Below are 16,485 nucleotides of genomic sequence, written 5' to 3' on the forward strand. Positions count from 1 at the left end.
CATCCTCACAGAGACACGACTTGAAACAAGCAACTTACGGGTACTGGCCCAGCTTTGACCCCCTTGCATCTTGTCGGACCCATAGGACCCATCTTGGGTAGGAACTGCCTCCGTGCCAGTTCTGAGCACAAGTGCGGTACCTTCTACTCTGTACTCGGAAAAAGCGGCCAGCTGTGGCCTCGGCAGGCTGCCGGTGAGGCCTTCTCCCGGCTGGCTGCAGCCTGCGATGCGGGACCCAGGGGAGGGGGACAGCAGCTCCCCCCTTCACAGCTGGCCCTGCTGTGGGGGAAGGCGCTCCTCTTCTCAGTGGGAGCAGCAGAGGGGAGCCTTTGCCATGAAAGGTGCACGTGGGCGAGGAGGGCGGGAATGCGGGTGGGATTCTGGATCCCCCTTCGCCTTTCCCGGCCCGAGGGCTCAACACTCACTAGGGACTGACATTTCAACAGGGAGCCGATCTGGGGAGCTGGCTGCGAGTGGCTAGGGTATTTCTAGAAATCTTAGTAATTGTCTGTCTCCATTGAGGGGAGATGAGCTCAGGGGAGGGTTTTCTTAGCCTCGTTACCGGATGCCGGATGAGTCACTGACCTCAGATAGTGTCCGAGACACGTGTGCTCCTGTGGCTCCAGGGAAAGCTTCCGAGGAGCTCCAGGTCATCCCTCCTCAGCTCGGAGGACAGAGCAGACCGCAGCAAACATGGGCCAAAGGAGCATTGTCCTCATTCCAGGATAGGCACCTGGAGGGGCGGAGTGACGCCGGAAGCTCCCCAGCAGGCGGGTGGGGAGGGGAGGAGGTGCATGCGGCTGCCACCCTGCATTCCTAATTCTCCCATAACCTCCAAGAACAGTGCTCACAACTGCTGCTTGCTGTTAAGATCCCTTCTGGAAGACAGGGCTCTCAGCTCAACTGTAGCTCACCAGTTCCCGCGGGACGTCCACCCATAGCCGGCTGCATGCCCCTCAGTCACCTGGGGGTGGAGATAGGTCTAGTCCTAACACACCAGGCATCATGGCACCACCTGCTCCCAGCATGTTTCCGCCGCGTCCCCAAGAGCAGATTGGAAGAAAGAAGGCAGTGGTTGGTTGAATTTCCCATTCCCGTGCGGGCCTCCTCTTACCTGTCTGGCCCACCTTGGTCCCTGCCCTCGGGCCATCGGCTTTGGGAACCTGAGTCTTCAGACCAGGCTGTCTCCAGAGGGAGCTGCCCTTTCTCAAGGCCGAGGAAGGATAGTGTATGGTCTCAGTCACCTGATTTCTGTTTCTAGTGATTTCTTTTGTTTCTGTTGCTCCTATAACAAATTATCCCAAAATTGGTAGCTTAAAACAGCACAAATTCATTTTGACAGTCCTGTAATTTAGAAGTCCCACATGGGTCTCATGGACTGAACCTACGGTGTTAGCAGGACTGGCTCCTTCTGGCGTCTCGAAGGGCAGAACCTTGCCCTTGCCTTCCCCAGCCTGCCAGCCTCCCTAGTCCTTGGCTGGTGGCCCCTTCCCTGTCTTCAGACCAGCAACAGCAGGGTGAGTTCCTCTCACATCCGGTCGCTCTGACCTTCCACCACCACCTCGTGATGACACTGGGTCCCCCGGATATTCCAGGAGACTGTCTTAGCAGACTCGCAACCTTAATTCCCTTCTGCCTCGTTACCCAACATGGTCACAGGTTCTGGGGGCTAATACGTGGCCACCTCTGTGGAGCCATTATTCCACCTGCCACACCTGTTAACCGGCCGCCTGCTCGAGGCCCTAGTTCCCTGGAGGCCCCGTAGCTCTCTTCTCAGGTAAATGAAGAAGAGGGGCTTGTTTTCTAGGTGCTTCCATGGTCCCTAGAAGAAGGTGAACATGGGACTTGGGGAATGCCACACAGCCCTGAGGGGCGAGACAGGATCCGGGCGATGCGTGGCGTCTGCAGTTTGGTGACCGGGCTGCTCTTCCCCATGCAGAAGCCCTGAAAACAAGGTCTGTGTCCCATGGGCACCAGTGGTTTGTGGGCTTGCCGCCCATCCCTGCCCTCACATCTTCCAAAGCCTCTCTAGATACAGACATGTTCCCTCCTTTTGGCCCCTTCGCTGTGGTTTATCCTGAGGACATACAACAAAACAAAGCACCATGTACCTGAGGGTGTCCGGTGTGGTAAAAAGCATGACACAGCAAGAATGCCCGGCTTGTCTGTCCTTAAAAGATGAGGCCACAGGGAACGTAAGACTCTAATGAGACAGAGAAACCAGCAGGTGCGCTTACTCCAGCTGTTGCCGCGTGGGATCCGGGTGCACAGGAGGAAATGGCGTGAGAGTGGGTTACACTCGATTTTTTCCTTTTTCGCCACCTTTTTTTAAACTTCCTTATTAAAGCATCTAAATGAAGAAGAGGCAGCTGCAGCTAAGTTGTGGCCCTGGAACTCAGAGCAGTGTGAGGGGCAGGAGGCAGATGGGAGGAAAACATTCCCTTTTGTCAGTCACTTAACACTGAAGAGCAGACGGAGTAAACGCACTCTGAGCAAGTAGGTTTTCTTTTGATGTTAAGTGTCGCCACTTGTTCTGTTGACTTTTAAACATGCTAGTCCCAATTCAGAGACATTCCCTACCAGTGCATTCTATCTCGGTGTCCCGTCTTAACAGTTTTTAACGAATATTTTGATCTATTGTTTCGGAGAACTTTTCTCAGTCAGGTCAGGTAGTTGGCTGAAAGGATTATAAAACTCCACTGAAGATCTAGCTAGGAGAGATTGTGCTTCTGAAATGACCTCTTGGCTCAAAAGCATCCTCATCCAGAAGCGAAAATAAATGGGATGACCTCAGAAGAGGCAGTGCTGTCTCCTGCACGCTTTCTGCACTTCCCCTGAGGTTTTCCAGAAAAGGGAATGGCCTGGTGGTGTGTCCATTACACTGCGGGAAGGCATTCCCTGTGCACCCACCCGTGCCGTGAGCAGGCTCGGGCAGGGCTGCGGCCTCTGGCGCTGGTGTCCGGACAGGGGTTACTACGAACACCGTGGAGTCAAATGAAGCTGGAGGTTTCTCTCTGGGCCAAATTATTTTCTCAGGCTGGATTGTGGCCTTTGCTGCCCTGAAATGTTACTCTTCAGCCCCTCTTCTGGCCAGCTGTGGGCAGACAGTCCCAGCAGCCTCTCCCTACCCCGCCCTCTCCCCTGGGTCTCCCACTGGGGGGGGGGGGGTATGCTGCTCCCCAGAGGCCCATCCCGAGGGGTTTGCCTGTCACTGAGGATGTAGCTCTGTCCCTGGAAGGGCTGTCCTCCTCCCTTCATCAGCCTTTTTTGAAACTTTCTGGAGGCACTTCAGGGCCTGAGTGTCCCCCAGAGCGGACTAGTGGATTCCTTCATTTCTCAAGCATAGTGACTGATGGGACAGACCACAGGTGGACCTTAGTCAACCCCAAGGCAAAGCCCCTTAGTCCTGACTTCAAGGACTTTTCTTCCTTGTCCCCAGTCCAAGGAGTTTTGGAGTGCCCCATCCCAGACAAAATCTGGATTCCTCCAGAGTCAGATTTCTGTACTTAGGGCTGTGGGGACGGACGGGAGACAAACAAAGAGGGTGTTTGCTGCCTTCGTAATTCAAAAACATGGGCCGCTGGTGGGGGGGGGGGTGGACAGCACCGCCGTCAGTGGAAAAATCAACAGTGGGTAATAATAGCAGTCTTGCTTAACACAGCTTCTGCTGCCAGCGACGGACAGCACCGGCTCTGAGCTCCAGCAATAGGCACTGGCTAACTTCAGTGCTTTTTCATTATATCTTAGAATCTCTTGAAAGAAAAGTCACTCTGGTATCTCCAAATTAGGAATTCTCCGGCTTTGTTTAAAACACCCACATTTGTCTGTCTGGGCCAAGGTGATTCTTGGTGCTTTGGGGCTCATTAAGTAGCTTTAGAGTGGGGGTTCTGGTGTGGGGCTCATGGGAGCTGTGGGGAGGGGCAGGGCCTCGCCCAGCCCCAGCCCCCTGCCTGAGCCATGTGACTGAGCCCCCGTTCTCCCCACAGGAGACCCTCTGCAGTGCGGAGCCTGGGTCGGACAGTGCGCTCTTTACATCGTGATCATGGTTTTTGAAAAATCTGTTGTCTTCATCATCCTCCTAATACTTCAGTGGAAGAAGGTTTGCCTCTTATCTCTTTAGCTCCTTGAGATGCTAAGACAGTACTTCCTGCCCCTGCCACCCCCCAACTCCAAATTTGTAGTTTCTTTTTTTTTTTTTAATCCCACGAATACACCCTGGATTTGATCTGATATGGCAGCTATTGGCTCCCTATCAAGAGCAGTAACTAGTCAGTTTTTCACATAGCATTGTCCACTTCACTTACACAAATGCTGCTCCAGATTAATCCAGTGGAATAGATCAATCCATTGAAAATACAGGCCTGTCCAATATTAGTCTTCAGGCCTTGCAACAGTAAATGTCAGAGGTGTTCTTTATATTCGCAAATATCTTCACGTGCACCTCTCTTGGCCAATGATTTAACTGAGCCGTTAGATGCCATGAGCAGCAGCTAGCTGGTCACACATTGTTCCCCAGGTTCCCTTGACCCTGCCCTCTGCCCTCTGGCCACAGCACTGAGCAGATAAGCCTCCACTGCCCACTTCCGCCATGTGCCCACATGAAACCAGCCAAAGAGCCTTTGGAAACAAGTAGCTTGTCCATCCTTTGGTTTTATTTGTGGCTTAGTTTTATTTTTAAGAAAATAAAGGCTTTTTAGGGCTGTCCTCCAGGAGGTGTTTGGATGCAGGGTTTCTGTCTGGCACCCCCTGCCAGTATCTGATGGCCTCGCTCCCACATCCACACCACAGGGAGCACTAACTGTTCTGGGGTCTCCAGGAGGGTCCCTCATTAGCAGTCAAATCCGGGGACTGTGCAGCCCTGGGTGTGAGGTGCTGGGGTGAATGTCTAAGCGCAGTCCCCCTCTCGGGGCCTCGTGGGTGATTTTCCCTCCGCCCCTCCTTCCAAGCACGTTCTGTGGCCTTCCCCCACCTCACTGAGTCTGCTTCTCTCACAGGTGTCCCTGCTGAATCCCATCGAGAACCCAGACCTGAAACTGGCCATCGTCATGCTGATCGTCCCCTTCTTTGTCAATGTCAGTGCCATGTTGCGTTTTGCCCGGTTTGCTCCCTGCCTTCCAGTGTTCCTGCTCAGAGTTCTGATGTGACCGAGAAAACATCTCACCACTCTCGGGTCCCTCTGTGAGCTTTGTGACTTCCCACCCCAGGCCTGGCAGGGGCAGGATTGCTCCTCAGCAGGCAGCTCCCTGCCCAGGGCCTCTGTGCCAGCTGGAGGGCCCTGGGAACTTTGTCTTGACCTCCCTGCCAGGCGACCTCCTGCCGAGGGGTCCCACCCCTTGTGTAAGGTGACTTCTAGATCAAACTCGTTAGGAATTCACCCGACATCTGTTCTCGGCCACGAGCACACTGGCTAGAAGTGAGGAGATATAGTGAGAAGCCATAGAAGAGCCTGGGGTGACAGACGTGGCACAGTGGGCTGGCCAGCCGGCCCAGGATCTGGAGACCTGGGGCCCAGGGTAGAGGCCCCACTACTGGCGGGCAAGGCCCGAGGCAGGCTGTCTCCTCAGTTACCACCACACCCCCTTGGGATAAGTAGGGCAGGATTTTCTAGGATAAGAAAACAAAAGAAGTAGAAATTAGGAATCTCTTTTTAAACCCGTGGGAGGTAGCAGGGGGATTGGATAGCTTGTTCTTCCCCTAGTTCAGGACGTAGTCTGGAGCGGGGTGGGAAGGGGGATGTGGGGCTGCCGGCCCTGCGTTCACAAGTCGCTTATCCTGGCGTGATCTGCTCTTTCCTCCCCACAGGCTTTGATGTTTTGGGTAGTGGACAATTTCCTTATGAGAAAGGGGAGGACGAAAGCTAAACTGGAAGAAAGGGGAGCCAACCAGGACTCGAGGAATGGGAGCAAGGTCCGCTACCGCAGGGCCGCGTCCCACGAGGAGTCAGAGTCTGAGGTAGGCCAGCCCTGGTGCTGCTGACCAGAGGATCCTCTGCTCATGCCAGCCAGGGGGAGGGAGAAGCTGACCGTTCCCATCCAGCTGGGACCCGTCCTCCTGTCGCATGGGCCTTCCTGTGGGACAGCAGGAAGTTAAGTTTCCTAATGTACTTGGACTTGAGGGAGACTCCTGGAATAAACAGGAGCAGGTGCCAGTAGTGTGTCCAGCCCTCTCGTCACCCGCCTGTGCTGCCGGCGAGGTGGGGCTGCCGGAGGCCCTCATCCAGCTCCCCCTGTGCACTGCCAGGGTGCTGTGAGGGCTCAGAAATGGCCGAGACAGTGTCTTCCCGAGAGGCCTTCACTTGGGGGTGAGGAGAAGGCGGGGTCTTCACAGCTCCTCAACCGTGCTCTGCTCTGAGTTCTGACATCGAGGCACTAGCAGGACCCTGGGCACCTGGGGGAGTTTTGAAATCTGAATAGATGCAGGAGAGAGGGCGAGCCCTAGAATCTGGCCCGGGGCCAGTCAGGTTGTGAACTTTGGGAACATTAGGTGAGGAACAGGGACACAGGCAGAAGCAGCTGCTCATGAGCACCCGTGGTCATGAGGTTTGGCCTTCAGGTGATGTAAGAGTCCTCACGGCCAGAGCAGCATGCGTTCCGGGGGGCAGGACAAAGGGACAGAAGTAAGCTGGAGGCAAAGGTCTGATCCAGGCTGAGAAACTGGGGTGTGCTTATGCGGGGGTAGGGTGGGGCGAGTGCTTGGTGTGGCCCAGGAGAGGTAGTGAGACTGCCCCGACCTGGAGTGAAATGAGTTCCCCCGGCACAGGTGCCCCTTGGGCTGTCCCTCCTTCCCCGGTGCTCAGTGAATGCGTATGGGCCCCCGGTGCCCTGGCTGCAAGGCCGAGTCATTCCAGGGGCTCACAGAAGCAGAGAGCTCCTGTTTGTCCTCAAGTTACAGAGCTGGTTAAAGCAGCAGCTCTGAAACCCCCTGCATTGTGTGTGCCCCACAGACGTTTTCCTTTTGAGGGGCTTTTCCCCTTTGCATGTGCTGTGTCTGAGGCAGCTCCAAGGGCCCAGGATTCCATGTGTCAAGATTGGGCTGTTTTGCCAGGATGACCTTGGGCTGCAGGTCCCTGGGAGTTTGCGCTGACTGGGGTTTGGTCCCAGCTGGAGGCGGGGTGGGGAAGTGGGGAGCACTCGGAGGGCAGGGCATGTCAGCTCAGCACTGGTTTTAGTAGCCCATGGGTGGGGTCTGCAGTGGGCCAGCTCATCTCATTTTGTAAAGGGGGCCTCCCTATCGTTCTTCCAAAGAAGCACAAGACTGAAGCCGCCTGGAGGGGCTGCCCCTCCCCTCGACCTGGGTCCAGGGAGGGTGGAGGAAGAGGCGCCGCTGACAGTGCCTCACATCCATGCCTCTCTGCTGCCTCAGATCCTGATCTCAGCCGACAACGAGATGGAGGAGTCCGACAGGGAGGAGGACCTCCACAGACTGACCCCCCTGAAGCCTGCGAAGAAAAAGAAGCATCGCTTCGGGCTGCCCGTATGACACATTCCTGTGCCGGGGTCAGGTTTGGGGGCCCAGCCTGCCGCCGGGCTGCAGACGTGGCTCTGCAGTGTCATTCCTCCCCCCACCCCTTTCTACCTCCATCCTGTCGCTGTCTCTGCCCACTCCCAGACTGACTGAGAGGGAGGAGGAGCCAGCGCCCGGGGGCCGTGGCAGTTGGAGGTCCCCACTCAGTTGCACTACAAACACTGACCAAATATGCAAGCAAGGCGTTTTCTTCGTGTGTTGTCGTCCCGACGATGTTGTGAGAGGGACCTAGAAGCCCTGTCCTGTGTCTGGCTGGGTGGCATTGAGGAGAAGACCCACGCACACGCAGGCTGTGGGTAGAGCCTCTCCCCAAGGCTTGGGGGTGAAGATGTGACGTGTTTTGGGCTAAAAGTCACTCATTGACGAAGTTGGAACCACAATGCTTTCTTACTCGAAATGGCTTTTATAACTATTGATTTCTAGAGCTGGTTTTATGAGCTGTCACAGTGTTACTGTTTTTTGAGTATGTGTTTATTTCCTATGGGACTAATGGGCAAAACATAGATTTTTAAGTCTTCCGTATGCTGTTGACTTTTGTATTTTTAAGTTATATTTTCATACTATTGTATTTAAAAACTCTTTTTAATCCCCAAAGAAGTGGGTTTGTTTGCCTTTCGTGGGCTGTGGCCTGGTGGGAGGGAGCGTCGAGGGTTTTATTTGGAATACTTTCGGTACTCTGTGATAAGCTGGGTATGAGCCCAGCAGGAAGCCAGCAAGCCCAGTGGTTCTGTAGAAGCCGGGCCGCGGGAGGAGGCAGCTGGCCAAGAGTGGATCCAGGGCCGTGCGCCCGCCGGGCCCAGTGGCTCCTGGGCACCTCTGCTGGCAGGGCAGAGGTCTTAGTCAAATGTGACAAAGAAAAGAGGCTAAGAGATCTTTGTGTCTAGAGAAATTGGGACTACAAGGACACACCTGTCTGTCCCTTGCCTCTCTTCAGAGCCCCCAAATCTACAGCTTAAAACGCCTCAGCCTCCCCCTGGCACAGCCTTCAGGACTCGCCTCTGGGCCCAGCTCCAGGTCAGGCTGCCCTCGGCCCGTTAGCTCATGCGTTTGTTTTGCACAGGAGTCTGGAGAACGCCTGCCTGACCAAAAGCCTGTGTTCCATGTGCTCCAGGGCGGTGGAGGGCTGCGTTCGCAGGCAGAACGAGGTGCTTGGGAGCGGCCCCACTCCGCCTGGGCGCAGGCCCTGTGGCTCTGCCAGTAGAGGTGCCCAGTGGACAGGGCTGCCGGCACTTCCCTGCGGCGGAAGCAGCAGCGTGGAGCAGCGCAGGGTGTTGCCACAGCCAGAGGCAGCCGTGGGAGTTGAGGAACGTACCGTGCTGCTAAGGTGTGAGCTGGAAGGGAGACAGGTGCAGGGAGGCCCCACCACCCACAGCCTTCTCTTCAGATCTACATGGACATGGAGATGGGGTCTGTGAGCCAGGCTGTTAAACCAGGCACCTGGGCCTGTCCCTCTGTCTCCACCCGTTTTCTCTGGGCGCCCACAAGCCAGTGGGGGGAGATTGAGGGAGCCGGGACCTGTGCCTGCAGCAGGAGGTGACTGCTGTGTGGACATCTTAGCTGGACAGAAGGGGCGAGGCGGGGTGGTGCCTCGTGTGAGGTTGGAATCCATTTTCTTTCTCACATCACTGCCGCTCTCATTTTATGCCCTTCACCCCCTCCCATCCCCTGGCTTTGTTAGTGGGTGTCCCCCCACTAGCATCGGCGTTTGGGGAGACCAGGACTGATGTTCAGCAGACAGCAGTCCCCTGGCATCGCTGACTCGCCTTACTTTCACTCCTATTCCATTTTAATTTGAACAGCCTGTGCCCACAGCTGTTTCCTGTACCTTCCTGAGCTCAGAATCCAGCCTTCGTTTTCAGTCTTGAGCTCCTCACGCTTCCACACTGGAGATGGGGTGGAAGGGCCGCACTCTGGCAGATGGAGACAGTACAGACGGGTGACTGCCCTTCTCAAGGCTCATCCAGCCCTGCTGGGCAGTGGGTGTGGGGACACAGAGGCTGTGAGTGAATGGTGGTTTCTCCCTACACCCTGGTTTTCAGTGAGGGCTTTAGTCTCAGAGCGGCAGCTGTGTAGCTGGCCAACTAGGGGATGGTGTCTGATCAGAGGGCTCGTGCTATGTGGGCTTGGGCAGTGCGGCCTCATGTGTTTGACCTTACTCTCCTGCTGAGCGTGTGTGCACCCATGTGCATGGTACACACAGTCTGTGTTCCCTGGGAGTGCGTCCTGGTCACGGGGGCCTTTTCTGTGGAGCTGCCCAGAGAGCAGATACAGAGGGTCTGCCAGGACTTCCCCCCGAGCTGTCCTCCCTCCCTGGGTGAATTCCTCACTACCTGCTCCAAGGTGCCTTACGAGGTACAGCTCTCATTGAGCCACATGACAAGCATCACTGTGCTTGAGAGACCACAGGACATCGATGGGATAGTGTTCGCTGTCCATCTTACTTGTCAATATCTGGACATTGGCCAAGCCACCCGTGGTGGGAACTTGTAAGTTAGGGCCATGAACAAGTTTCTTGTAGCTAATGGAAGTAGCCTGGCGAGGTGGACCTGTCGTATCTGAGTGGAAGAGGTTATTGTGGCCCCTGTTTCCTCTTGCTGTCAGTGGGGTGTGGACAGTGGTGAGGAGGGGTGCTGGTGAGATCCTGGTAGCTGTGGCTTCGTGGTCCGCTCAGCCCGAAGACCTGCGAGGTGAAGGTCTGTGGCCCGTCAGGTAGCCCTCGGGCACACTGGTGGCTTCCTGCCTCAAGCTTTCACTTGCACCCCTTCCTGGCAACAGAGCGTCCTTGGTTGACGTTGACCTGTCATGCCTCTGCAGGGAAAGTATATAAAGGCTCAAAGCCAAGTTGCATCTTTCCATAGGTAGGATAGGCCTGCAGGCTGCTGCCAAAGTCCCTCTCACGGTGACCCAGGACAACAGCCCACTCTGCTCTGCAGACTGCAATCCCCTGACCTGTTTGCAGCCAGGCCAACTACGTGGCACTGGGCACCTCCCACCAGCCCGAGCAACCACCTTGTAGGGTGTAGGGCTGGCTTTTGGAAGTCTTGCACACGTCCAGCTGGGAGGGGAGCGCTCTGTGTTTTACCCCGTGAAACACTGGGTCTGAAGGGCTTTGTTCTCGTTGGGGGACTCTGGTCCAGCTGTGGTCAGCACCTTGAGCTCCTGGGTGGGTGGGGTAGTTTAATTTGATTTCTCTTTTCCTGAAGTTTATTAAAAGTCAGACCTATGTGAGCGAACCATGGCCTACTTCCACTGTCTGCCTAGTGGGGGTATTTAATCGGTGGTGTTATGATTCACAAAGACACATTTTTGAAATGAAAGGGAAGACGATGATGTACTTACATTGTAAAATGGTTTACAATAAAGTTTGACATCTTATTACAGTTTTGTAAAAAAAAGAAACCATCACTTTTGTGGTTGTTGGTGTGTGCTCTCTGGAGTTGAAACAGCTTAGTGGGGTCAAGAAAATTTCCCCAGTGGGTTGGAAGGTTCTCCCTAAGAAACAGAATGCAAACGACCTCACATCGCCTCAGAGCAGATGTGGGAACCAAAGTCTGCTGAGAAAAACACAGACGTGCTCTTGCCATTTCCACTTCCCTGCTGATGTGAGTGAAAGCTCCCCTAGGAGTAAGGGTGCTGGGAGATGGCATGAGGCGTGGACATCCCAACCCTTGTCCCTGAGGCCACAGGGCTAGAAGGCAGATTCCTCCCTGGGCAGAGCCAGCTGTGGGGCAAGGCCAGCTGTGGGGTGGGGCCAGCTGTGGGGTGGGGCAGGGCCAGCTGTGGGACAGAGCCAGCTGTGAGGCGGGGCCAGCTGTGGGGTGGGGCAGGGCCAGCTGTGGGGTGGGGTGGGGCCAGCTGTGGGGCGGGGCCAGCTGTGGGGCGGGGCCAGCTGTGGGGTGCGGCAGGGCCAGCTGTGGGGTGGGGCAGGGTCAGCTGTAGGGTGGGGCAGGGTCAGCTGTGGGGTGGGGCAGGGCCAGCTGTGGGGTGGGGCAGGGCCAGCTGTGGGGCAGGGTCAGCTGTGGGGCAATGCTGATGCCCTTACCGGGAGCTGGGCCCTCACAGGCCAGCCCTGCACTCGGTGCTCTTGGCCACGGTCTGGAGTCGGTTTGGTGCCCATGGCTGTGCCAGGCATTCCTCATGTCAGCACTTGTCTCGGATGGAGCCTGGCAGTCTTTGCAGTTGCCTCCTGGGGTCAGTACCAGGCAGGAAGGGAGCTGGGTGGGGTTTGAGGGATGACAGCCGTGGGCAGCATTTAGAATAACCAAATGTCAGAGCCTAGTGGGCCCTGTCAGCGTGGAGCCTTCGGGGATAAAAATAATCTCACGTTACTGCCCATACCCACCAGGCTTAGAGTCCCGCTGGGGTCTTCCCTTCAAGGGTGGGGGTATTAAGAGCTGGCAGCGGAGAACTGAGTGACCTTCAAGGGAGCCCTTGGGCCTGTCCCTCACTCCATGGCTCAGTACCTGCAGTGGGCGTCACTCTCTCCCACCCTCTTCGGCGCCCTGCGTGTCCTCAGGCCAGTGCCCTTCAGTGGCCTGTTCTCAGAGGCTTGGTGCTGTTTCCTGCCATCAGCTCGCCCTCCCCACAAGTTTCCTCCTGGTCCTTCTGGACGCTTGACCCTCTGCCTTCTTTGTCCCTTTGCTAAGTGTGCTCTGGGAGCCAGACAAAGCACAGGGGTGTCAGCAAAACCACAGATGGAGAGCTCTCCGGGCTTCCCTTGGCCACAGTCTCCACCTGTGAACCAGGGGTGCCCTGTGCTCAGAGTCCGCCGTGAGGGCCCAGGGAGCTCGCAGAGAACAAGGCTCCCGAGAGGCAGGCATGGAGTTCCCACCCTGCTGCTGCGCAGGGATGGAACGTCTCTCCTCTGGAATCCAGGGAAGGGGTAGGGAGAAAAACAAGCTCACAGTGGTCCAGCTGGCTCAGGACCCTCCCTTCCTCGGACACCCCCACGCTGGGATGGACTGTCACAGATGGACAGATCCGACTGCCACACATTCCAGCACTACGTTCATAAACACAAGTCCCTGCCAGCCCTAGCTCCTCCTGCTTGGAAGCAGAGCAGCTGCCCCTGAGGGTGCAAGCTCCCCAGCGCCTGTGTCACCAGGGCTGCAGCCCCTGGGCACAAGTGCTCAGCCATCCCCTCTCATCTCCGAGAATAAACTCTGAAGCCAGTGGCTGTGTGGACCTGAATCATCGGGGAACCAGTCGGAGCAGGAGGAGTGACTGCCCAGGACAGGCAAGCAGACTATATAAGCTCAAGAGGGCTGGGCACTGCTCAGATCTCTCCCCCAGCTGCTGCCCACCAGAGGCGCCTTCGGAGCAGCTGTCGTCGGCACCCACCATGTCCCAGGTAGGAGGGCCCAGCATGGGCCTATTAGTGCGGGGGTGGGGGGCAGCTGGACACCGTCATCTCTGGTAGCTATGTCTTAAGCTGAGCTCCAGGCGTAAACACAGGAAGCTCTGCAGCCCCTGGGAGGCCAGGGCTCGGGGAGGAGAGCCCTCCGCCCAGCTTATCCACGGGACCCTGTTCAGCTTGAGTTTAGTGGTTTCCATGGTTTGTTGGTGGGGGGGGGGGGGGAGTGTGCTTTTGTGTGTGAGGAAGCAGCTTGTATGACTTGGAGTTTGTGCACATTTGTAGCTGTGTCTGTGTGTGTACGTGTGTTTGTACACATGTGAGGCAGGACCTGTGGGTGTGCAGCTCTGCCCAGGTGTCTCCAGCAGGATGTTCTTGTGCAGGGTGTAGCCTGTTGCCCAGGAGCCCGGCCCGGCTCAGGTACCAGGGAGTCTTCACCTGCCCCTAGGGCTTGGGAAGAAGGAAGGCCTCAGACTCCCAGGCACCTGGGGTTGAGGGGGAGAGTAGGCACTGAGTCTGGGTATCCCCAGCTTTGGAGGGACAGACAGACCAGCCTGCTGAGGGGAGGGTTGTCCTTTCTGCCTGCTCCGTGCATGGATGCTGACTTTGGACTGTGGCTTCATGAGTCTCTGACTTCCCTACCCCATTCCCACTCCAGAGTACACCAGGTAAACACTGACAGTTTGGGAGAAGAGGGGCAACGCCCAAGGGACCCCCTGCCACCACCCGAGAGCAGGCTTTGGTGTCCACCAAAGCTCGTGATATAGCCTCGAAGCCTGTCGCTTTCCCCGTGGCCCGGAGCCCCAGCCTGAGCTCGGCCAGGGGCAGTGAGGCCCCCGCAGCCACAGCCCCACAGCTCCCAGGCCGCGGGAAGGACAGACGGGTTGGGGTCAGAGGGTGATGAATAGTCAGGAAGACTTCCCGGAAGAGTGAGGCCTTGAGTTGGCTTGAATTCAGTGCGCAGGGAAGAGGGGTCTCCAGCAGGGCCGAGGTGGGAGCGGGGTCTTAGCCCGAGGCCTCCGGGTGTAAGACGCTCTGGTGTCTCAGGCTGGCAGTGAGGAAGCGCCCACCAAGAAGAAGCGCCCCCCTGTGAAGGAGGAGGACCTGAAGGGGGCCCGAGGGAACCTGGCCAAGAACCAGGCCATCAAGTCCAAGACCTACCAGGTCATGCGGGAGTGTGGTGAGTGATCTCAGGGTGCTGGGGTGGGGTGCAGATGTGTGTCCGTAGGAGGGCATGGGTGGAGGTCTCATGGGTCCTTTCTAAGAGTCCAGAGCTGTGCGCGGGCTCCTCACAGAAGAAGCCTTCCCTCCCGGAGGCAGGGCTGGCCCTGAGCACACCTCCCACCCTCCCTGCAGAACAAGCTGGCAGCGCCGCCCCGTCCGTGTTCAGCCGCGCCCGGACTGGCACTGAGACCGTCTTTGAGAAGCCCAAAGCTGGACCTGCCAAGAGTGTCTTCGGCTGAGAAGTGCACACCACGCCCTGGACTCTGCCAACACCTAGACACGGGTCTTCCCAGGACACTGATGCCAGAACTCCCCTGTTCCCCTGCCTCTGGGGCTGCCACCTCCCCCTTAGCCCTGGCCCCGCAGCCCAGGACTCTGCACCAGCACCTGGGAAACACCAATAAAGAGGATGCCCAAGTGGCCCCAGCATTTGGAGGATATTGGTTGGAACTGGCCATGGCCCCTAAGTGCAGGGGAGGGGGCGGCAGGATGGGGTGTGGGGCATGTTCTGTCCCCTTCATGTCTTTTGAGAGGGTCCTTGAGGAGAATGTGCTGTCGTGGCCACTGCTACGTACTGGAAAGAGCCTTGGATGTGGAGATCTGGTGCTGATCTGTGTGGCTTCAGACCACCGGCACTTCTGAGGCTCAGGTTCCCTTATATATGACGAGAGTTGACGGAGCCTATTGCCTAAAACAGGCCACAGTGAGATCACTCAGAAGCAGGTGGGGCCATGGCGTGACCCCTCCAGACCCTTCCCCCCATCCCCGCCTTCTGCAGAAGCCATTGAGATGTTTCTCTGCAGGAGCCAGGGACCTCACAGGCCCCCTCCCCCGTACCCCTGTACAGCCTCCTTGCCATCTTGCGTCCCTCAAAGACAAGGCTCCTGTGGCCAGTGGCAGTCTGCGCCGAGCTGCTCCCTTCTCCCAAACTCCCCTACCACTTCCATCCCCGCCTGAGCCCTGGGCCTGCCCTGTTCCGGACTCTGCCACCCTTTCCCCTTCAGGCCCCGCGTCCCCTTTGTGCACGGAGCTCAGATTCGGGGACAACAGGGGCCTGTCCAGCTGTTGCAGCAAGACCAGGGACAGCCCAGGGCTGCCTGGCAGGGCCTGGGCTCGCAGTGCCTGGCTCGGGGCTGTGCCTGCGGGGGGGCCCAGCCTGTCCCCTGGGCAGGTGGAGCTGGCTGCTCAGAGCCTTTCCCACGTTCCGGGCCAGCCTGGCCTCCTTATATAGCTGTTCCAGGCTGGGCCTGTGCTTTCTGCCCCAAGGGAGCAGACCTTCTGTGGGGACAGGGCCGAGCCTGCTCACTGGGCTCCTTGGGGTGGCTGTTCCCCCAAATTGCAGAAGGGGTATGTCCCCCTGTGTAGTCCCAATCACATCAGAGCCAACGGACAAGCGTGTGTGAGCTATGCACAGAGGTGAGGCTTCTGGCTGGAGTCACGAGAAGGAAGGGGAACTGGTACTGCAGCAGCAGCTGACAGTCCGTGACGTCCATCCCCCAGGCCCAGGTGCTGCTGCCTTTGACCGGGGCAGCCCTCCGCAAGCCAGTCACTGCCCAGGGTCCCAAGATAACTGCCCCTCCTCCCAGAGCTAGTGTCACGGAGTCCTTACCCGCCCCAGGCTTTGGCACCTGGCCACACGTTTCTGAAGTATCACCATCGGTGGCCACTGGCCTGGGAGCTGGGCTTTCCCAGCGCCACCAGGGACACAAGCACCAGCTGCGTCTAGACCCCCTAGTCACTTTATTGCTATTTATTTTAAAAGCATTTCAACTTTATTAAAGGAAAACCGAACAAAGTCGTCAGTAATGCTACCCCAGGTCCTGGGCCCATCCTCCCATGGGTCTGGACTCAGGACAAGGGCACTACGTTGGTGTGCAGACGGATCGGTGACCTACCCTTTTTCTCTCACTCCATGATGCGTGGACTCCCTTGGCAGGGCTGACCTCCACGTGGGCCACCCGCGTGCACACGCCAGCACACTGAATGGCCCCCTTTGGGAGCTCTGTCCTTTCTCTTCTGTTCACTCGTTCAGTAAACTCCCCAGAGAAAGGCTGCTGGGCTACGAGGTGTGGGCATCTTGACGGCTCTCGGTTTGAACTGCCCAAGTGAGGGCTCGTGTCGGGGGTCTCACTGGAGGTGAACCGAGAGCCCTGGCTAGATGAATGCAGCCTGAGCAGCAACCTGGGGCCCCAGGAGAGAGAAGGGGTCTCCTGGTCCCAGCCTTTCTCACCCCAAAATAAGGTGGATCCATCCTCCCTTGGCCCAGGCAGATCTTGCCCCACTCAGACACCCCAAGAGGTGCTCAGGGCCTTGGGGCCCCACTGCCACTCAGCAACCAGGCTCGCGAGCTCCTCTTCCCAGCATCCCTTGGTGTGCCCCAGGCT

General features: G+C 57.3%; 2 protein-coding genes across 3 annotated transcripts in view; both read left to right on the plus strand.

The window, feature by feature from the left end:
* LOC118633357 (store-operated calcium entry regulator STIMATE) overlaps positions 1 to 7,702 on the plus strand; it is a 54,021-nt gene extending 46,319 nt beyond the window's left edge. For both annotated transcript variants that reach the window (XM_036267197.1, XM_036267198.1), the window contains exons 5-8: positions 3,987 to 4,099; positions 4,995 to 5,072; positions 5,803 to 5,952; positions 7,363 to 7,702. In XM_036267197.1, the coding sequence (XP_036123090.1) occupies positions 3,987 to 4,099; positions 4,995 to 5,072; positions 5,803 to 5,952; positions 7,363 to 7,479 (458 nt within the window). In that variant the 3' untranslated portion in view covers positions 7,480 to 7,702. The remainder of the gene's footprint in view (positions 1 to 3,986; positions 4,100 to 4,994; positions 5,073 to 5,802; positions 5,953 to 7,362) is intronic.
* A 4,778-nt stretch (positions 7,703 to 12,480) lies between these two features.
* Positions 12,481 to 14,532, plus strand: MUSTN1 (musculoskeletal, embryonic nuclear protein 1). Its single transcript, XM_036267199.1, is given in 4 exon segments — positions 12,481 to 12,554; positions 12,556 to 12,874; positions 13,925 to 14,057; positions 14,234 to 14,532. Coding segments are annotated over 4 exon segments (633 nt in total). The 3' UTR covers positions 14,341 to 14,532.
* Positions 14,533 to 16,485: the final 1,953 nt, after the last annotated feature.

This window comes from Molossus molossus, unplaced genomic scaffold (genome assembly GCF_014108415.1).
Source record: "Molossus molossus isolate mMolMol1 unplaced genomic scaffold, mMolMol1.p scaffold_m16_p_18, whole genome shotgun sequence".
Taxonomy (NCBI): domain Eukaryota; kingdom Metazoa; phylum Chordata; class Mammalia; order Chiroptera; family Molossidae; genus Molossus; species Molossus molossus.